At 40.7% G+C, this 23567-nt stretch overlaps 1 protein-coding gene across 1 annotated transcript; it reads left to right on the top strand.

Annotated features, from left to right (window-relative positions):
• Positions 1 to 513: 513 nt before the first annotated feature.
• slc25a37 (solute carrier family 25 member 37) lies at positions 514 to 11716 on the top strand. Its single transcript, XM_053624310.1, has 4 exons — positions 514 to 1387; positions 10177 to 10405; positions 10498 to 10554; positions 10713 to 11716. The coding sequence occupies exons 1-4, from the start codon at positions 1178 to 1180 to the stop codon at positions 11246 to 11248; spliced, it is 1032 nt and encodes a 343-aa protein (XP_053480285.1). The 5' UTR covers positions 514 to 1177; the 3' UTR covers positions 11249 to 11716.
• Positions 11717 to 23567: the final 11851 nt, after the last annotated feature.

The raw sequence follows: 23567 nt of genomic DNA, 5'->3' as shown, positions 1-23567 counted from the left end.
TATCTGTTGTTACCCAGATGAGGATGGGTTCCCTTCTGAGTCTGGTTCCTCTCAAGGTTTCTTCCTTTTAAAACATCTTAGGGAGTTTTTCCTTGCCACCATCACCACTCAGGGGCTTGCTCAGTTGGGATAAATTCGCACCTTTAAAATCTGTTGATATTTCTGTAAAGCTGCTTTGAGACAATGTCTATTGTAAAAAGCGCTATACAAATAAAATTGAATTGAATTGAATCCATGTGGGTTTCCTCCGGTTTTCTCTCACCTCCCAAAAACAAGCCTGTAAGTGGATGTGGGCTTTGTCTATATATATATGTGTGTGTGTGTGTGTGTGTGTGTGTGTGTGTGTGTGTGTGTGTGTGTGGTGTGGTGTGGTGGTGTGGGGTGTGGTGTGGTGGTGTGGGGGGGGGTTGTGTGTGTGTGTGTGTGTGTGTGTGTGTGTGTGTGTGTGTGTGTGTGTGTGTCTGTGTGTGTGTGTGTGTGTGTGTGTGGTGCCCATACTCCAGGGTATATTCCCACCTCACACCCGGAGTTCCTTGGAACGGCTGGCCATGCCATGATCCTGACCAGGATAAAGCAGTTACTCAAAGTGTGTGTGTGCGTTTCACTATTAATATACTAAAACACACCTTTTCATAATTAGAACGTCTGTAAAAGCAAATTAGCCTACACATTTTGCTCCTTTATTCACTTTTAAACTACTTGTAGTTTAAGGGTGTCACTCAATTAGAAGTGCATACATCCCATAAACCTACAGCTTGGCAACAGTCTCGGCTTCCATGGTGACATGAATTCCAGTTAACGTATATAAATCTCGCGAGAGATTCGAGCACGCGAGCTTTTCTCTCACCGATTGCACTTCTTTTTTTTTTTTTTTTTTTTTTTGCGGAACCCGCAGACGGGTCCCGGTCCCGTGTAGAACTCGCCCCACCTTAAAAAGTTTCACGTTTAAACATCTTTTCTTTCTCATTCGCTCAGCACGGCGCGACGTCGTCGCTGACCGAAATGACGTCACGGCTGTTCCGTAACTCCGGATGCACGCGGCGGTAGCGTCCGCCAGTCAGACTCGCCGCTGATCCTGGGGTTGGTGTGTGTGTGTGTTGTTTACAGCGCGGCTGGGTGGGGGTGTGAAACAAACCCCGCGAGAGTATTATCCGGTGCAGCAGAGGCTCCTGCCTGCATGGAGCTGCGCGCCGAGCCGGTGGTGGCGAGTTTGGAGATGTCGGACCTGCAGGGCGGAGGAGGTGAAGGGGACGGCGATGGCGCGTGCTCCGAGGACGACAGTTATGAGAGTTTACCGATGCACGCGTCCTTCAGCACGCACATGACAGCCGGCGCGGTTGCGGGAGTGCTCGAGCACACGGTCATGTATCCGGTGGACTCCGTTAAGGTAACCCAACGCTTCATTCTTACTCGCGCATGCCAGCTTCCAACTTAACTCCTGTAACTACTCCGAGACGCGGCTGAATCCGAATCGACTCGTTCACTGCGCCCTACGCCGAACAGCCCAGTGATACTGATGCACCCTTCCTAGTGCACTTAGAGTTCAGTACAAGGCCCTTTAGGATTCGGCCCATGGAGGCGGTCCAGCTGCTGCTAACGCGGCTAGCTCGCTACAGGACACTCACCATGCGCTGGAGTACCATGACAGTTCGGTTACTATCCGTAACTTAGCACTTGTTAGAACTTTGGGACTATTTGTGTTTCATTTCTTTAAAAAAAAAAGTGATAGCTTGAATCTGCAATTTTATGTATATATATAAAAAATATCGTTAGCTCAGTAGCTCAAAATCTCCTTAGTTACTCAACAAAACGCCAGATGGTGTTGATAGTGAAGTTAGTCAAGGAATTAAGTTGGACATTTTTATTTTATATATATTTATATATATATAAACAAACTAAGTACTTTTCCACATCAGAACCACGACAACATAGAACCCAAGAGAAACTGAGACGGTGAATGTTCAGTGTATTTTCTCCTCATGTTTACATTTCGGAGTTTTAGTAAACCGCATAAGTAAACAAACAAACAAACAGTATAGGCCCGACAACGGTCAAGTATTTACAGTAAATTTGTTCTATATCATTAATGACCAAAACAAAAACCCCAACAGCCTGAAATCACAGGTCACATCCGTTTGTTTCCCGTCCTCGAGCTGTACAATCTGATAACTGGTCATTTCCGGTTTTCCTCGTGCGCGTTCTTTTTTTTGAACTGCAATCAACACTGAAGTATTGTGTAAGCTTAAAAACTAGCTCGCGAGAAACGTTGATCTGTTCTTAAAAAAGTGGCAGTTTTCAGTCATGAACACTCGTGTTCTACACGTGTTAGTGCTTGAACGCTTCATAACGTGTCATTGGAGAACCCCAAACAGAATTTGTGGCTGTGTTTTAAGCTAAACCATGTTAGCAACTGTAAAGCCACCTAAGCATCATAAGAGTTATGTTTGGGTTAAAACCTAATGAATAACATCAAACTCCACTTCCATTTTCAATCAGAGCTCTGAGTATCGTCCGATACCCTAGACTGATCCGATACCTGATGCTGATCCGATAGTGGAATTTTCTTATTGAGAGAGCTGACTTTGTTGCACACTTGTGTCCCAAGTCAAGGCGTGGTGAAATGATGAATTCATTAACTAGTCCACCAGACAAGAAGAAACTCTAGTGTGATGTCCAGTCCCATGTCCTGGTTATTCAGAAACCTGGCTAAAATTGGTGGCTAACAATGTATAATTGTCCTCTGTTTTGCAAAAAGTCAGTAAGTCGCTGCTCAACGTTATGTCTGTTTGAGTCCTGTTCTCGCATTGCATGTAGAAGATATCTGGCTAGCATCTTATATGTTTAACCCACGAAGTGAGAGTTAGATGTTAGGTTTGTGCTTGAGTTTATTTTGCTCAATTTCGTTAGCGTTTCCACATAACCGCGTGTTCCTGATTCTGAAGAAACTTCTCTGTCATGAGTGCACGCTTATTCGTCTAACTAGTAGTAAAGCTATTTTAGTGTCCGCTAGCTCGCACCTTGGCCGACGTGCGTAGCGCAGCATGTGGTGGGATTCGGAACCGGTAGCTCACGCTGAAATTGCAGCGTCGTGATGCACGTTAAGTTGAAACAATATGCAAATTAATCAGACTCATGACCCGTAACCGTCCCAGATCTGTGTCATGTCAATCAAAATAACACGCATTCACAGACAAATCGTTGGATCAGATCAGATCCGAATCCAGTGAATCGGATCAGTATTAGCTTTGATACCAGTGGCCAAAATGCTTGATTTTGCTGTGTTTATAAAAAATTTTTTATTCATTTATTATGAGTTTGTGTGTTTTTTTTTTTTTTTTTTTTTTTTTTTTTTTTTTTTTTTAAGGAAATTACTCAAACTGGCGAAATTGCAATTGCACAGAGTTTTTCACAGTCTTTCACAACGATGTTTGTTGGTAAACGCGACCTTTTAGCTGTACTCATGTTCAACGTACGTGAATCGAAGAGGGCTTTGACAGAATGTGCGTTTTGATGATGTCACATGACTCATCTTGGCCCAAATCTGCAAAAAAAAAAATTGCATGCTCCTCTGAATGTTGCGTAGTTTGCTTGATTTTGTGTTAATTTCTGCGAACGCAAAATAGCTAAATCCTGGAGGGACTGTATTATGTAACTACGTTATGATTATTATGCCTAATAAGCCATTCCGGTTGAAATGTACCAAAATCGGGGTCAGTGTAGCCCGATTTGTTGCACTGGATGTTAAGCAATAGTCTTGTGATGATGGAAAGGCCAGAGTGTGTTTTTTTTTTTTTTTTTTTTTTTTTTTTTTGCCAAGGCAGCAGTAATCTTCAGTCCTGCTTCGGTTCAGGCCATTAAAACAACAGGTCATTCATATTTGTGCCGAACTCACTGAACAGTGAGCAATGTTTTGGACGAGGGAAATGTTAGTCCTGTAAGCAAAGGTGAAGGCTATGAGCAAAATCTGCGGCTGGAAAGAAAGCCATCACGTGGCCCCTAGTAGTGTTAAAATGCATGGGCTGCAAATGATATGACGTAGTGTCTGATAAGGCGTGAGAGCTATTCAGCGCTGCTCTCCTTTCCTATTGTCAATGTTTCCTTCGATGCTGCCAGAATGCTCTCATGGTGTTGTTTGACCAGGATATAGTACGTGTCTGGACAGCACATAGCCCAGACAGTTGCCTGATGAACCTTTGGACGTCGTCTGGAAAGAAGTGGACTGTAATTTTTTTTCTCGTATGTATGTATGTATGTATGTGTGTGTGTGTGTGTGTGTGTAATATATATATTAGTGTGTGTGTGTGTGTTAAAGTGCAAATCAACAAAAGACCTACATCTACTTTTAAACATCATATATAGACTGTGTGGTGACAGAGAAATAACACTGATAAACTACAGACAATGATAAATTCGAGGCAGTTTACACAGGGGTTAAAACCTTTTAAAAGGCAAGTGAAAGATTATAGTTACAATAAAACTAAGAATACGATGCTGGAAATAGAAAAAGGAACGAGTAAACACCAGGACACACCCTTTATCCATTAACATGGCAAAGATTCCAAGGCTCTTTTTGCTGTCCATCAAAACCATGACTCTTGCCATTGATGTCACTGAGCAGTGTGTTCGCACACAACAGGCATGACCATGTGTAACACTGGTAACCCATTCAGCAAACAAAAACCATTCACTAAACCCTTATGTAACCATGAGGCAGCCAGATGATGCAGAGAAGGTTTTTGAAGGGATCTCCAGTGTCAGCCGTTAATAGTAATAGTCCGTGGTAAAGCTGTAACTCTACCTTTTCTGACATGGATAAATTCGGGAACATTTTGGGAACTAACCTTCAGGCTCAGCGTTAAATGTACCTAGAAATGAATGCACATTGCAGCAGGAGTAAAACACTTCAGGACGTGCTGTTACTCCTTGAATTTGGCTGCATTGCACCGCCATGTTGTTGATTATTTTCCCAGAACAACACTCCCCACAGTAGGGCTGGGCGATATGACAAAAATATCATATCACTATACTTCAAGGCATTTCTACAGTACACGATGTGCATCACGATATATAATTCAGCTAACAAACTGTCCGCAAAACAGTAGTAAATGAAAGAAAAGGACGTTAAACTGAGTTATTGAGTTTGACGATACTTTTCTTTAATGCCTACAAAGACAGTTTAAAGTAAAAAAAAAAACCCCAAAAACACGTCAAATCAGCGGCATCCATTCAGTACCATTAAAAAAAAAAAAAGGAGACTGAAATCTGTGTATTTGTGTATGTGTGTGTGTCCTGTCTCAGGCATTGTCATTTAAATGTCTCCGAGAGCTTTGTTGTGAAATAACGTTCAGAATCCAAAGTCTTCTGGCATTTGAAGAGGAACAAGGAAAACAGCACAGGGTTTCATTCAAGAAGTGTGCCGGATGTTCAAAAAGCGTTTCCTGCTTTAGATTTCGAACATTTTTTTTTTCATGTTGGCAGGTACATCAGCGCTCTGACGCTTGCCAAGACAAACGCAGTGTGTTGTAAGCGAATGACAGCACTTCCGCTCGTAGTAAAAGTCCGGGGCGATGCAACTGGAATTTCTAACGTGACGGAAATAATCAGGAATTGGGTAACGCTATTGTGTGTGCGTAAAAGTGTACGGGCCTGAAGTTTGCACTGTAACCTTTGCGCACAGTGAGTAATTGAGTAACAGCTTCCCACAGGTGGAAACACACTCAGTAATGCTATTTAAAGTGATGTGCCTTCGTAGTGGTTATTCTTCTCGAATCCATCCAAAATCAGATAAATACCGACGGCGATAATAGGCCGGGTCGTCCGCACCCCACCCCCCCCCCCCCCCCGGACACACAGTGACATTTGCTTTGAATATATTTTACTACTGTGATTAAAGACATCAGAAAAGCATTTTAGTTGACAGTATTTCATCTGCATTCGACCACAGGGATTCGGTTGTGAAGGGCTTTATACGATGCTGAATCAATTCCCAAATTGTGCGTAGTGTGTGAATGAGTGTGTGATTGTGCCCTGAGATGGACTGGCACCCTGCCCAGGGTTTCCTGGGATAGGCTCCAGGCTCCCCGCGACCCTGTGTAGGATAAGCGAGATGGAAAATGGATGGACTTTTTCGCTTGACAATGTTATTTGGTCATTTTGCTTCTTAAGGCAGTTTCGCTTCAACAAGCATGTTTTAAAATAAATGTATGTGGTGTTGTTTTTCTTAATCAACTGTTAACCATGAGCAGCAGTGCATGTTAATCAGCTTGTGGGAGAGCTGGGAGGAGTGGCAGGGCGTGTGCTGTTATCTCACTGGACCAGAGGTGCACGGGCCAGTGTTTGGTCACTTCCTTACACACGAAGGACGGCACTGTATATAGCACGCTCTGTGGTTATTAAAAATCCCAGTACACTTATCGTAAAAGAGTAGGGGTATCACCCTGTCGTCCTGGAGGAATTCCCCCATTGGCGCTTTTCTATCATGGCCCTCTAATTCTCTGAATCGGCTACACCACTTTCTCCACTAATAGCTGGTGTGTGGTGGGCGTTTTGGTGCACTATGGCTGTCATCACATCATCCAGCTGGATGCTACACACTAGTGGTGGTTGATATCACACCAACCGCCCCATACTATGTTGAGTGCTTAGAATGTCTAGAAAAGCGTGATATAAATACAACTGTAACTAACAGTATGACTGGTTAGGGCACTGGTACACACACACGCACACATACAGAGACATACATATACTACATTATCATGTCTCGGACTTCACAAGGTGAAATTTGACATTTTCTGCAGCGTATAGTTCTGAAAACTACAGACGTACCTGAACTGACATCTGTTTCTTTCATAGGTGTTTCACCTAGCAGTCTCTACGTTGATCACCTAAACTGGTGCCACGTTTTAAAGAGTTTATAAGTTTACAATGAGAAACGAGTTGTCAGTTTGATTAACAGCATCGTCCACGTCGCTCTCGGTCTTGGTCTCATTACCCGAGGTAAAAATCACTCCCAGCATGTAAACACGAGCCTCCGCTGCGTTTTGTTACACCGCTGATCACTGTTCACGCTCACATCATTGGGGAAATAATGGCTGATTTCATGTATTCAGTTGTGTTCTGTCAGGTAAATCTTGCCATGTTTTTTATTAGGTTGTTTGAACGTTTTTAAACCTTTGTTGGCTATCGTCCGTACATAGTATGTATTATAATTAGAGATGCACAGATAGTAAATTTCTCAGCCGCGATAACCGTTTATTCAGAGTGATCTCGGCCGATACGATAACTGATTATTCAGAGTGATATCGGCCGATACCGATTATTCAGAGTGATATCGGCCGATGCCGATTATTCAGAGTGATATCGGCCGATACCGATAACCGATTATTCAGAGTGATATCGGCCGATGCCGATTATTCAGAGTGATATCGGCCGATACCGATAACCGATTATTCAGAGTGATATAGGCCGATACCGATAACCGATTATTCAGAGTGATCTCGGCCGATGCCGATTATTCAGAGTGATCTCGGCCGATACCGATAACCGATTATTCAGAGTGATATCGGCCGATGCCGATTATTCAGAGTGATATCGGCCGATACCGATAACCGATTATTCAGAGTGATATAGGCCGATACCGATAACCGATTATTCAGAGTGATCTCGGCCGATGCCGATTATTCAGAGTGATCTCGGCCGATACGATAACCGATTATTCAGAGTGATATCGGCCGATGCCGATAACCGATTATTCAGAGTGATATAGGCCGATGCCGATAACCGATTATTCAGAGTGATATAGGCCGATACCGATAACCGATTATTCAGAGTGATCTCGGCCGATGCCGATTATTCAGAGTGATATCGGCCGATGCCGATAACCGATTATTCAGAGTGATATTGGCCGATACCGATAACCGATTATTCAGTGATCTCGGCCGATACCGATAACCGATTATTCAGAGTGATCTCGGCCGATGCCGATTATTCAGAGTGATATCGGCCGATGCCGATAACCGATTATTCAGAGTGATATTGGCCGATACCGATAACCGATTATTCAGTGATCTCGGCCGATACCGATAACCGATTATTCAGAGTGATCTCGGCCGATGCCGATTATTCAGAGTGATCTCGGCCGATACGATAACCGATTATTCAGAGTGATATCGGCCGATGCCGATAACCGATTATTCAGAGTGATATAGGCCGATACCGATAACCGATTATTCAGAGTGATCTCGGCCGATGCCGATTATTCAGAGTGATCTCGGCCGATACGATAACCGATTATTCAGAGTGATATCGGCCGATGCCGATAACCGATTATTCAGAGTGATATCGGCCGATGCCGATAACCGATTATTCAGTGATCTTGGCCGATACCGATAACCGATTATTCAGAGTGATCTCGGCCGATACCGATAACCGATTATTCAGAGTGATATCGGCCGATACCGATAACCGATTATTCAGAGTGATCTCGGCCGATACCGATAACCGATTATTCAGAGTGATATCGTGACAAATCGTGATGTAGTCATACTTTATCTAGCGAGGTTTTAGACAAACTGATTATTTTTCTTGTTGCAGTTCTTAAACTTCTTACACTCCGTGATCTTTACAGGCCGGAACCAAGGCGAGGTCATATCCACGTCACTTTGGAAACATTGTCATTACGTTTTCGTAAATTAGAGATGTTACGGGATATTACTGTCAGGAAAGCGTTTTCCAGAGTTCAGCTGTAGGGACTTCTGAGGGGTTTTCCCAAGCCATCACACACGTACTTAGTCATGTCTATAAAATATTAGTCATATTTCCTGGTAGGTCTAGTATTAGCTCATGGGTCCAACAGAGTGCTTGCAAAAAAAAGTGCTTTTTTTTTATTATTATTTCGACAGTCCCTCCAGGATTTTGCAGTGGCAGAAATGAACGCAAAATCAAGCAGTATTCAGAGGAGCGCACAATTGGTCAAAATCAACACAGATATTTCGCAGATTTGGGCCGAGGCACGTGACACGACGTCTTCACAACGCGCGTTCAGCCAAAGCCCTCTTCGACTCACGTGCGTCGAACATGAGTACAGCTAAAAGGTCTCATTTACCCACAGACATCACCAACCATCAAAACAATTTTGTGCAATTGCAATCTCACCAATTCTGCAAAAAAAAAGAAAAGGAACAAAAAACTCCACAAGTTGCATCGCAAATTTTGAAAAAAGCCGCAGCGAAAGCAAGCATTTTCGGTCGCAACGTTGTTTAGCAAAAGCGTTAATGTAGGTTGTTTTACTTCAGTCAAAACAAAGTCAGGATGTTAAAAGATAGCATTCAAGTCTGAGTAGAGCCGCAATATGTGACTGTTGCGTATCGCAGGAGAGCCGCATGACGCTTAGCACTAGAGTTTCGTCAGTGTTTCCACATATCTGCGTTTCTGATTCTGAAGAGATCATGTCATGCGTGCACTAACGAATTGAGAGTGGACTAAACCGGGTCAGGAAACAAGGTCTCTATGTTGTACTGTTTTTTTTTTTGTTTTGTTTTTTTTTTCTCCATGAAAAATGCAACACGCACACTAATCTTCCTGCAAAGACGCTGTAATCTACCTACAATATATAGTCTGTAATTACAGCAGCGAGGAGGCCTTCAACCAGTCACACTTCTTGCGATGTTTACTGTAATTGTTTGAAATGCACAAAGAAAACAGAGGATTATTCTGAAACCCGCTGCTGCTGTTTGCCAAGATGTGCGCCTTTTAACTGCTGTGTTTTAGCTGCCGTTTCCGACAGTCGCGCCTGGATACACAATAATCCTCTAACAAACTAGTTTCTTAGCCTCAGCTCATGTGCGAGCTCAAACCTGAAGCACAGGGTAAGAGTGTAAAACAGGCTCAGGCTTGCAGTTAATCATATTTAAGTCATTATAAAAATAATCGTACATAATGAACTAAAGCTAATTTGGATCATTTTAGATATAAACGTTTTGTTTGACTCACAAGCTCGATCATGTTTCAGCAGTCTCTGGTTGCATGCCTAAGTGGCAAGCAATGTTAAATGTAAATCTTAAAAGTTACATTTAAAGTTACAATTCTTTTAAAGTTACAAAACTTAAAGTTAATTCGATCCTGATTAGCACCTTTTTTTTATTTTAAAGAGCTTGTCGCGTTTTGTCCTCCCCTCAGACGCGTATGCAGAGTTTACAGCCGGACCCGAAGGCTCAGTACCGCAGCGTGTACGGGGCGCTGAAAAAAATCGTGACGACAGAGGGCCTCATGCGGCCCCTCCGAGGCCTCAACATCACGGTGCTGGGGGCGGGGCCGGCCCACGCGCTCTACTTTGCCTGCTACGAGCGGATCAAGCGCAGCCTCAGCGACGTCATTCAGAACGGTGGCAACAGCCACATCGCCAACGGTGCGTATGAGTGAAGACATCACTGCGCAGGAAGTGTGGAAAAGGAAGTGATGTATTCTAAAGCGTGAGGTTTTGCTCCTTGTTCCTTACAGGGCTGGCAGGAAGCGTTGCTACTGTGCTCCACGATGCGGTCATGAACCCCGCTGAAGGTAAAAACGGAGCCGTTTTAGTTACCACATTGTCGTATTCTGTGTCTGAGTGCATTTTTGTGGCCGCCTGTTCCTTCTCCCAGGCATTTAATACTTATGTTGCTATGCAATAGAATCTCATGCTCAGGCTGGTTAACCTGATTTCTTTCCTCTTTTAGTGGTGAAGCAGCGCATGCAGATGTATAACTCGCCGTATCGAGGCTTGTGGGACTGCGTTCTGACTATAAGTCGTAACGAGGGCTTGGCCGCCTTCTACCGCAGCTACAGCACGCAGCTCACCATGAACATCCCGTTCCAGGCTCTGCACTTCATGACGTACGAGCTGATGCAGGAGCGGCTCAATCCAGAGCGCCAGTACCGGCCGGGAACGCACATGGTTTCGGGCGCCGCAGCAGGCGCCGTATCGGCCGCGCTCACCACGCCGCTCGACGTGTGCAAGACGCTGCTGAACACGCAGGAGGACGTGGCGTTAAATTCGGCTCGCGTCAGCGGCCATCTTTCGGGCATGGCCAATGCCTTCAGGACAGTCTACAGGCTGGGAGGTTTGACCGCCTTCTTTAAAGGTGCGCAAGCACGCGTCATTTACCAGATGCCTTCAACTGCCATCGCCTGGTCCGTCTACGAGTCCTTCAAGTACTTCCTGACCCGGGATGAAGAAAGCAGCTTTGGACAGAACAGGACGAGTCGAACGTGAAGAGCCCGGAATGAACTTCTAGACTAAAACAGCACTAATCACAGAGGAGCCGTTGTCCGTCACAACGTCTTCGTTTCCACCACACTTTAATAGTGTAAAGTTCCGAAGAACAAATCGACAAAGTCGTATGCGTGCGATCCCGTTTTAGGTTCTACTTTATTTATTGGAAGATGTTCTTGCTGTTACAAACAGGAAAATTTATGTAGGCAAATAAATAGCCACCGCTAAACACGCACAAATATAGAACGACTAGAAAGAAAGAGGTGAACACGTATCTCCTGTCATTAAATGCCAAGACGGAATTGCTTACTAAACGGATCATGCTCTGTGTTGGCGTCGAGTGGTAGGTGCCACAGCGGGCCTTTCGAATCATTCCCAGATTTGCATACTTCCATTCCATATGTTTTCCTGGGTAACAACAGACAGGCACGTTTAGCCTTGTCCGTGTGTTTAGGGTTTTATATATATATATATATATATATATATATATATATATATATATATATATATATATATATAGGAAATTTGTGCTTTTTATTTTGAGCGTCTCGGGACGTTAGAAATCCTGTAGGTCTTTGTTCAGACCAGCTATGATTTTTACACAAGTGCTCTTCATTAGCAAACACTGCCTTTACTCAAAACATTTGCTTCAACTACAGCCCTTTCCACCATTCGCAGACTGTATCTAGTCATTAATGTCTTAGAGACTTGTAGCTTAAGCCTGGTGAACTACTGTCACCTACAGCAACAGGCTTTAATATTACACGTAAGCAGATGGCTGATAAAAATATTTGAACAAAACACTTTAGTAATGATATGATGTCTAGTATAATTTGCTTACAAACTTACGTTATAATCCAAGTACGTTTTCTCATATTGTTTAATTAAAGGTTCCCTAAGCCCCGCCTCAGATTTTTCATTATTTGCTACAGCCACTTATCGCTGGGTTTCTGCCCCTAGGTTTGCTCTGATTGGCTGCTGGTAACCAGAGAAAGAAAACGGGAGACTGTCTGCTCTCTAAGACCCCATTTTGGTTGACATTTGGTCATTGCATGCATCCTGAGTGCAACAATTATATCTGGATGGAGATTATTTATATAAGTGTAAATGCAACCAGATTCAAATCTGATCGCCCAGACCAATTCAGGACGTCCGCGACACGTTCTGTCGGTCTCTCCAAGCCACATTTGAAAACCTAAAATCCCACCCAATAAGTGATGCTACAAGTTTTATAATGTCGCACCTGCAAGACGCACAACTAAAGCTGCACCACCACTGAAAGCTGGTGTTGGGCTTGAAAACGTATTTTTTTTTGTTTGTTTTTCTTAACATAAACTATTGTCTTTTTTTTTTTTTTTTTAAATTATTGCTACTTATTTCACCACGCAAAGTGTAGAAATTTTTATCCGTGGAATAACACAAATCCGAACGTTTCACCGAGTCGACCTGGAAATACAAGTCTGCTATTCTACATGCTCTTTTCTTTGATTACTCTGGAACCGTATTCTGTTTGTGATCAAAAAATATAAAAATAAAATGAAAATATACACAAATAAAATTTAGGTGATTTCAAAATTTCAACACCCTCGAAAATCCTGCTGATTTTAATTTTTTATTTTTTCAACTGCCATCTCGTCCTGCCCTTTTAAAAAGCGCACGACAAGCGTATAGTGATCTATATTAGCAGTACGTCTTTAAATGAACCTTCTTGCTTCTAACTACCCAGTAATGGCCGTTACATATCCGAGCCGTTCGAGATCGTTAATTATTTTTAGCCCCAAAAATGAATCTGAAATGATGGAAAAACAAGCAAAGGAGGAATAACAAAGCTTTTTTTTGATGTTTATTGTTTTTAAAGTCTAACACTGTGTTGAACATCATATCATGTTTTTTTTTCCCCCATTACAAATGCATGCGACATACACAGACAAGACTCGGCTGGAATAAGCTTTGCATATTCACGCACAAATTGGTTATAAATCCTGACGATACCCCAACCATCCTGGACCAAATTTGGGTGGGAGGCGTGGCATACTCTCTCTGCCCTGTCAATCACAGCGACACTAGCCAATCGTGTGCATCTCTGAGCTCATGTATGTGGAAGAGGGTAGGTAGCGCTTTCCTCCGAGTGAGTTACACTAAATAAACACATTCTTCAAATCCGGGACCAAGTTTTATATTTTTTAGTCGCTGCATATGAAAAATCTGTATACATCTCTCCTGTGGCCTTGCGATTTCCGTTTTGTATTATAAACCTAAACTTATATCTGCTTTTAGTAACCAACAGAAACATAAGAGGGTACAAAAGCTGTTATCGGGCAGCTCAGCTCAGCTCTAACTGTTTCAGCTCAAGAGATTGGCTCGTCTTTGAGCATCGACTGTTAGAACTGAAACCGCGCACAACAGTATAAAGACATTGGCAATGTCATGTAAACAGTGTATTCTAGGAGAAAGGGGTGCCACCTTTTTGTCTCCAATTTTTAGCTCTTATTTTAGAGCACGTGTGCATGCTGGTGCCGGTGTCGGACCAACAACCTAACACTCACCAAATGTTTCTCGTGTTATGTTTCCTTTATCAGCATTTCAGATGTACATATTTAGCTATTCTTAAATTAATCATGTGGGGGAGGGGAGGGTAGGGTAGGGTGGGGGGGGGGACAACACAAAATGAAACATTTTTAGCACATAATGATTTTATGTACTTGTGGACAATCAGAAGTTTGTGGATTTATGATCTATGCAGCTTTATCCCATACTAACTATGGGATAAAAACAGGGATCTTTTCGTTAATTTGTGTGTGAAGCTGATTTATGGTGTACATTTGGCATTCTAGACCTTCCTATTCACGACTCCCCAAACATCTGTCCAGAAGTGGACGGACATTCCTTTAAATTCCACTAACATTCCCGATCCACGAGTTACTAGTTTGTGTTTTGTGATGAAATGTTTATTGGTTTGATGTTTCACTGCCTCAGATAGTATTGAAATCATTTACTACCATAACACTGGCCATGTTTACATGCAAAGATTTACACCAATCCGAACGAATTCAACCGACAGTGAGTGGAAGAGTTTAGGACTGTAGTAAAGTTGTTCGACGTTTGATGTTTTCCCAACATTCCGGAGAAAGGAAATGCGCACATCCTATAAATAATGTCAGATTGGACCTAATGTGTCGTGTTTGGTGGACATTTTGGAAATAAAAAGCTTTATGGCTCCAATAAGACGCCAGAAAATGATTATACATTGGGGAGTCCATGACATTTATTTTACAGATGGGTCCCTGGTTGCCGCCCTATTTGTAGTAGGGGATCAGAAATGGCCTTGTTCTGGCATACTCTGATGCATGTACACGCCAACTCTGAAATAGTTTGGGGGGATACTAAAATGAATCAAACATAAAAGTTTACATCGCACTTATTCTTCTTATTTTAATGGATTACTCACTTCTTTCACAATTTTATCCGGATTGGCCTTTATTCTGATTGAGCTGTCTTTAATGGATTATCAACAGATTATTAGGCTGCATGTAAACACAGCTAATGCCTTTGTACAGTATACAAAGACCCAAAGATTGAGAGATAAAACTCTAAAACCAGATGTAGTAGCGATCTTTTTGTTATCAGCTTAAGGAATGAGTTCATTAGAAATAGTTTCCTTGAAGAGGAACTTTTAAATTGCTGTTTTATTTGTCAGCTTAAGCTTGTATTAGATGCACAGATGTTTTATTATATCCTGCTTTTTTCAGATTATGTAAGCCATGTATTGCAGCACAGCCTGAGAATGAATAGCTTGATAGATGCACATTTTCTTACAGAGTTGCTTTAGGTGGTCCTCATATTTTCATTGTGATTCCCTTCTGCTCATGCCATTGTGAAAACCCTCTTCGGTTTGGTTTGAAGAATCTGAAGACTCTAATACAGCTGCTTTCTTCACGTACAATACCAGAAGGCGTTTGGACACACTGCCGTTTAGAGTACTAAAGAAACCATTGGAAAAATTTTTTAAAAATAACATGCAAGAAAAAGTTTGATTTGTGAAAATGCTGCTACAGTTTGTAACACTGGAGCTGAAATAAAATTCTATAATTAAAATGTGTTCCGCCGTGAGTTTTTCGTTTGTATTTCTTTTGTAATCTGAGGTGTGAATGGACTGATCGTCAGTTATATGCTGTAATGTGATATTGAATTGAAGGCAGCATAAACACAGCTATGTCTGGGTGATATGATCTCAATATAAATAAATTGTCACAATATGCTTTTCTGAGATGTGGTGGGTATTGTGATATTAAATTTTGTAAATAAATAAATAAATAAAAAATTATAAACTGACTGGAAGTAGCTAATTTTATATTTTGAATTCTAAAATTTTAATAATTTTTTCCCTCACTTTTATATATTTTTTTTTACTAATTAATTTTTTATTTTTAATGTAAAAAAATAAATGTAGTATGAATTTGTTCATTAATATTAAATCATTTGATATGTAAATATCTTTTTTCTTTAGGTTTGTGAGCAAACCTATTTATCGCAATACTTTTCGTGTATTATAGAAATATCTTCAGTATGCAGTGGAAGTGTCATGGGATCTGAGTAGAAAAATACCTGACAGCTTGCTAAACAACAGATCTAAACCAACAGCATTGAGAAGTTCTGTCAAAACATGTCCAAGACAAAGTTCAGGGAAAAATAAAATCCCAAATTTTAAACAGCCTACAGAGCACAACTTGATTCATTATTAAAAATGGAAAGAATATGATACAACTGTGACTCTGCTTAAAGGAGCCCATCTGCCAGAATTCAGTGGGTAAGCAGGGCAATAGTCAGAGACGCATCAAAGAGTCCAAGTGGAAACTTGGAACATAATGCTACCATCACCATGCTTTTTAATCCACCTATATAATCCACCAGACCCCCGCCTTCCAATATTATGGCTATTTTTTGTGTAGCTTCATGGCATGTAATCCCAATTACATCCATTTCAGTTTCAAGTTGTAACACTACAAAATGTAGAAAAGTTCAAGAGGGGTGAAAACTTGTGCAAGATACTGTATATAGTATATTTCAATATTAATTAAATTATATTATCTAAAGCAGGCTTCTCAAAATGTTTGCAGCCAGTGGCCCCTTTAACTATTTAAATATTAGGCTCATCATTATTATTATTAAACATGTGCAGACATATTCTGGCTATTTATTAGCGCCTTATGGCTTTAAAAAAAATTATTCATGAACAAGTTGGCATTATCTATAGACTTCCTTGTTTTTGAGTCACTGAGGTTTGCATTATACGTGTTTAATACAAGTGACCAGAGAAATGAGATAATAACTGTGCTTTCTGCCACTGTAACAAACATAAAACAGAATCACAGACCCTCCGTTTATGCTTGTGGACGCCACTTTGAGAACCTAAAGATCCAACAAAAACAACAGTTGTGTAACACGACCAGTTGAGGGCGCCATAGACCTGAATTATACTGCTTCTGTTTCTGTGAACCATTTACTACAAGCCATAGTTTTGGCTATACTGTCATACTGGCAATGATGGAAAAGTAATAGGAAATAGCAATAGTGATCATGGGTCTAAAATTCCCTTTCCAGACCCTTCACACTAACCGTCCCTCAGTGGTGGAATGAACTTCCAACCTCAATCCGCACAGCAGAATCTGTCACTATCTTCAAAAAACAAAAAAAAACAAAAAAAAAAGCCAAAGACCCACCTCTTCCGTGAACACCTAACTAATCCCTAAAATGCCAACCCCACACTATCCTAAAAAAACAAAAAACCTACTCTGGCACTTACACCTCTACTATGTGCACTTCGCTTCTTCTAGAACTCAATTAAAAGATCTTGTACAGTAGCACTACTTGTATTGTTCTCTGCTTGATATATCGCTTTGCTTGTATTTCCTCATTTGTAAGTCGCTTTGGATAAAAGCATCTTCTAAATGAATAAATGTAAATGTAATGTAAATGTCTAACCCATAGATGCTCATGCATGCAGAAGTTTTTTTGTGAGTAGATTGCTACAGATTGAAGAGATCTTAGTGGTTAGCACGTTCGCCTCATGCCAGGGTCGGGGGTTCGATTCCCACTGTGGCCCTGTGTGTGCGGAGTTTGCGTGTTCTCCCCGTGCTGTGGGGGTTTCCTCTGGGTACTCCGGTTTCCTCCCCCAGTCCAAAGCCATGCATGGTAGGCTGATTGGCATGTCCAAAGTGTCCGTAGTGTATGAATGTGCATGTGATTATGCCCTGCAATGGATTGGGATGGATTCCCCGTGACCCTGTAGGATAAGCGGTATAGAAAATGGATGGATGGATGTAATCATTGTACCCAAGACATGTTTGGTGTCTCACTTTTGCTTCTTTAGTTTTGCACTGGAGCGTCTTTCTTGAAGTTAATAAGCAGCGTGTGACATTATGGAGAAACTGTGGTGGAATATTTACTGACATTAAATGAAATTCAAACTAAAATATAGCTAATAAAGTTAGTCATTTGGCATCCGTCCACATGCCTGCTTGCAACTGAACAGCTACTTAATAACAGCGCTGAGGAAATGATCACCGCAAGTCCGCCAAAATTTAGAGGTTTAAAAGTAATTCATTCATTCTGTATGGAAATGAACCCTACATAGGCTAGGCTAGCAGACTATGTGTTAGCATTATTTATAGTTGACAATGCTAAGCTGGTTAGCTAGCATAACAGATTTTAAAAAGGCTGACAATGTGAGGGTCAATGGTAACAGTATACAAAAAGAGAATAACAAAATTAACCACAACAACAACAACAAAAAAAAACATTCCACTTACAGAAAGACCCAAGCATATCAGCTGTGATTGACATATTTGTGCATCATGTGGTGCCCAACATTTATTCCACCCTCAGCTCCCTCACGTCCTGCGTCCTTGCTTATTTCTGCAACAGACTTAATGACCTGAGACATGTTACAACTGACCCCTCACCATTTACAACTGTACCATTTAAACATTGCGGTCCTTTATTTCACTTTTACGTATCTTCTGATATTGCCATAACAATGGTGTGAAAATTTTATTTATTTATTTTTTCAGCTGCCACAGTCGTATGGACCCAACACACCAGGGGAACTATCTGATTTAGAAACAACCCTCAGGTAAACGGTACCACCCCTTCAGAATTAGTACCACACAACACCTTAACAGTCCTCCAGGGATCACTGGGCACGTTTTGTTTGCTACGTTTGTTCTCCAGCTTATAATCTTCTACAAAGGTACACCAAAATACGACAAATTTCTCAAATTTGTATGCTTTCAACAAGAACAAGACTCAATACTCAAGACTCAAGAACTGAATAATTTACTCAACGTTTGACTTTTTTTTTTTTTTTTAAAGCTGCTAATCTTGTAGCCTTGATAAGGATTCTCTTTTCTTTCTCTCGGCTGTGTTGTTAAACTACATGTCCTGGGACACGTACACCCTCCCTGTCCACTACACTGCCTTTTTGTTTGTTGTTGTTGTTTTCTCTTGTCTGATGAGATGTTTCAGTTGTTTATCTGGGTGGTATATAGTGAGATACTTCCATCTTTATATATGTCCCAGTGCAATCACATTATCAGTGCCTCTACTTTGTGTCCTTGAGTTACAGATAAGGCAATACGAGAACCATGGTGATGATTATGATGATGATGTGAAGCACACACAGGCCTCCCTTGTCACATAATATATCAAATTTACACTTCATCTTCATCATTTTCTATGTTTCTGAAAGGTGCATGAATGCTAATCGTCTAATTAGCATTTCTGTTATGCTAATTAGCATTTATTTGTTATATCTGTGGCTGGCCCGCTATTTGGCCGTATTAGACATCCATTTTTCTTTCTCTTTTTTTTTTGTGTGTGAAGGTTTTCTGGGAGACCTGTCTTTTTTAATGTCTGTTTAAACATCGTCTTATCAGCCGTGGTAAATTTGTTACCCAGTCACGGCATATTGGAGCGCGAACAATGAGAGTCTTTGTGAAGAAGTTTAGCGTAATGGAGGGAATTCAAGACTCGATGGAGGTTATGGTGGCCTCGCGACCACACCGCTCGCACAGTCTTAACGCCCAATCAGATTACAGGACATGACAGGGGAAGGTCGGTTCTTGGTTACATATCACATGTGAAAATAAATGAATTGTGTAAAAAACACGTGAAAATTTATTTATAATGTGTTAAAAATCACACGTGAAAATAGTGTGTAAAATCGCGTTAGAAATATATGAATCGTGTAAGAAACACATATAGTGCCGTCCACTAACATTGGCACCCTTGGTTAATACGAGTGAAGAAGGCTGTGAAAAATTGGTGTTATTGTTTAAACTTTTGATCTTTTGTTAAAAAAATTATCGCAAACACAACACAGAGGATGGTTTGAGTGGATCCCAGCTGGAGAATTGCAGAAGTTAGTTGCGTCTTGGGATCAGAAAGTCTCCAAAACTACAATCCGAAGTCACCTACATCACCACGAGTTCTTTGGAAGGGTTTCAAGAAAAAAGCCTCTACTCTCATCCAAAAACAAACTCGAGCGTGTTCAGTTTGCCAGACACTACTGGAACTTCAAATGGGATCGGGTTCTATGGTCAGATGAAACCAAAATAGAGCTTTTTAGCAATAAACACCAGAGGAGGTTTTGGCTCACACAGAGAGGTAGCCATATGGAAAAGTACCTCATGTCCACGGTTAAATATGGTGGTGGCTCTTTAATGGCTTTTTTCTGCCAGAGGACCTGGATATTTTGTTAGGATACATGGCATCATAGACAAATATCAACAGATATTAAATGAAAATTAAATGGGCCGTGGTTGGATCTTCCAGCAGGACAATGATCCAAAACATACATCAAAATCAACACAAAAAAGGTTTACTGACCACAAAATCAAGATCCTGCCATGGCCATCCCAGCCCCATGACCTGAACCCCATAGAAAAGCCGTGGAGTGAACTGAAGGGGAGAGTCCACCAGCATGGACCTTGAAATTTGAAGGATCTGGAGAGATTCTGTATGTAGGAACGGTCTCAGATCCCTCGCCATGTATTCTCCAACCTCTATCAGGCATTATAGGAGAAGACTTAGAGCTGTTATCTTAGCAAAGGGAGGTAGCACAAAGTATTGACTAAAAAGGTGCCAATAATTGTTACACACCTATATTTAACAAAGATTTTTTTTAATAAACCTGCATTGTGTTTGCAATTGTTTGATATCCATGAGAGCAGAGTATTTTTTGTGAATTGTTTGAACAAAAGATCAAAAGGTTAAACAATAAAGTCAAATTTTCACAGATTTCTTTGCTCATATTTACCAAGGGTGCCAATATTAAAGGGGGCACTGTATGAAAATTTATTTATAATGTGTTAAAAATCACATGTGAAAGAGTGTGTAAAGTCATATATGAAGAAGAAGACTTTATTGGCCACATATACATCACAGCAGTGAAATTCCTTTTTCCACATATCCCAGCTAGTATGGAAGTCGGGGTCAGAGCGCAGGGTCAGCCATGATACGGCACCCCTGGAGCAGGGGAGGAGGATTAAGGGCCTTGCTCAAGGGCCCAACAGTGGCAGCTTGGCTGTGCTGGAACTTGAACCCACAACCTTCTGATTAGTAACCCAGAGCCTTAACCATTGAGCCACCAAACAACAAAAAAAGAAATTAATCTTGTAAGAAACATCTGAAAATTAATTTATAATGTGTGAAAATCTCATGTGAAAATAAATGAATCGTGTAAAATCACGTGTAAACATGAATGAATCATGTAAGAAACACAGCTGGCAATTAATTCATGTGTAAAAAAATCACACATGAAAGTAAACGACGTGAAAATGACGTGAATATAAATGAATTATGTGTGTAAAAAAAAAAAGACTCAATGTGTAATGTGTAAAACCACGTGAAAGTAAATAATGTTTTTAAAAAACCAAGTGAAAGTAAATGAAAAATGTTTTAAAAATCATATGAAAATAAAATCATGTAAAAGGCTACAAAGATAAAATCATATGTGAACATTTAGTAATAACATCTACCAAATGACGTCAAAGTAAATAAATAACGTGTAAAGAAAATACGTGAATATAAAAGAACCATGTGTAATTAAAAAAAAATCCCGTGAAATAAATAAATAAATAATTTGTATTAGGAATAAGTGTAAGTCCATGAATAATGCGTAAAAAAAAAAAATCACGTGAATGTAAATGAATAACGTGTAAAAAAAAAAAAAAAAAAAAACGTGGAAAAATAGAAACACATCCACTACATGTAATAATGTGTGAAACATAACATTAAAAAAAAATGTATTCAAATGTCACGTGAATTGTGTGATTCGTCAAACGTGAAGTTTTCGTGCGACTCTTCTGTAACGGTAAGCCGACCTAAAATGTTGTTCTATCAAAATTTGTGTATGGAGAATTTTACAAATCAGTCATACAAAGTGCTAAGTTGCTTTTGCCTATGTATCAGTGCCATACTAATCCCTTAAACATGCAACCTTTTATTCAGTTACTCATTGTAAAGCATCAGTATGAATCAGTAGTTGCAATGAGAGTAAGAAGTTTAGACTCAGCACCTTCTCCAGGTTATAGGAGGTTTAAAGGGTTGACTACTTTTAAGAATTTAAGACAGCTGTGTTTGTTTGTTCCCTTTGTTTTTCAAAGCTGCAAGCTGAGTCCTGAGTTCTCTAAAGTATAAAAGCTGATTGGTTAGAAAAGCTTGAGAATACCAATGACACTGGAGTCAAAGATTCATACAATCTTATGCTTTGGGCCCATTGTGTCCATTGTGTTTGGGTCCATTGTCTGTCTTTTTTGTTTCGGAAAGATGTAACTGTATAAAGGACAGTTCAAACACCATAAGATGATATTCTGACGAGTTAGGATGGCTAGATGTTGGAGCTAGCAATCCAAACCTCAGCTTTCAGATTGTCTTATTCTGACGAAGCAAAAGTATTTAACACTGTAACACCAAAGAAAGAACATAAAAGGAAGGCTGAAATAAAAAAAAAAGACAGAATAAGAGAGAGAGAGATGCTCCTTCGAGAGTCGTTCTTCTTTTAGAGACTCTAAGTGTCATACTTGGAAAAACAGGTGAGACAAAGGTAGACGTGTAATTATAGTCCTTTCTTGTGGGTACACCCATCTGCAATTTGACTAATCTGATGATCTTGAGCACTGAACAACAAAGAGATGGTTAGGCGAAGTTGTATTAGAGTCATAATTCCAATCAAATGTCACGTCAAATCCTACCTACTACCTCCAGCATGCTTGTGCTCGTATGCTCTGGATCATGAGCAGATCCTTTATTTCTCCACACTTTGGCCTTTCCATCACTTTAGCAGAGGTGAACTTTTGTGGCTCATCTCTGTATTTCTTTGTGAATTCCAATCTGGACTTCAATCAGATTCTTACTGCTGATGAGTGGTTTGCGTCATGTGGTACGGCCTGTATATTTCCACTCTCAAAGTCTGATTCAAATGTCGGATTGTGATACCTTCACCCTGCCCTGTGGAGGTTCTTGGTGATGTCACTAACTGTTGTTTTAGTGTTTTTCTCCACAGCTCTCATGATGTTTCTGCCGTCAACTGCAGTTGTTTTCCTTGGCCGACCTGTTCGATGTTTGGCTGTTAACACACAAGTGGTTTCGTTTTTTTTTCAAGACATTCCAAATCATTGTATTGGCTGTGACTAATGTTTGTGCAATGGCTCTGATCAATTTCCCTTCTTTTCTCAGCTTCAAAATGGCTGGCCTTTCTCCCATAGACAGCTCTCTAATCACAGGTGAAACCCAGGGCTCAAACCCAAGAGTAGACTTTCAGAGCCATGAATTTGTTTAAAACGATGAAGCTAATCTAATAGGGCACACCTGGGCAACAAGAAACACCTGTCAGTCAAATTTATTTTTGATCACTTGAAACAATGGGTGGGTTCGAATAAAAGGTGCCATGTTCTTAAGTTGTTCAACACATCTAGATGTAAATATCTGAAATTCGGATCTATCATATTCATCTTTTGATCTCAAACCCAAATGGCTTCAGTGTAAAGCAAAAACAAAAGAACTGGCCTTGCTGTTCAAATATTTTCAGAAGGGATTATTTACTGTATACACTGTGAAGAGTGTCTGCGGTAACTGAAATGATCATTTGATTGATGTGAACATTGTTGCTGTATTGTCAGTGCATATTATTGCACAGTAACCTTTATACACATCTCTGCCTTGATGTTGTGTTACTGCATTTATTGTCATACGCCCAAGAATAGCCCGAAGGTGTTTCGCTGTGCTGTACCCTTGTGTATAATGACAATAAAATTATAAT

The sequence above is a fragment of the Ictalurus furcatus genome, chromosome 5, assembly GCF_023375685.1.
Source record: "Ictalurus furcatus strain D&B chromosome 5, Billie_1.0, whole genome shotgun sequence".
Lineage (NCBI taxonomy): Eukaryota > Metazoa > Chordata > Actinopteri > Siluriformes > Ictaluridae > Ictalurus > Ictalurus furcatus.
This window is presented reverse-complemented; position numbering and strand designations above follow the sequence as displayed.

Excerpts from the sequence above, each read along its gene's own strand:
- slc25a37 (XM_053624310.1), top strand. The coding sequence starts at position 1,178 with ATGGAGCTGCGCGCCGAGCCGGTGGTGGCGAGTTTGGAGATGTCGGAC. Across the intron at positions 1,388-10,176 it reads ATCCGGTGGACTCCGTTAAG|ACGCGTATGCAGAGTTTACA; the intron begins GTAACCCAACGC and ends TCCTCCCCTCAG. Across the intron at positions 10,555-10,712 it reads GGTCATGAACCCCGCTGAAG|TGGTGAAGCAGCGCATGCAG; the intron begins GTAAAAACGGAG and ends TTCCTCTTTTAG.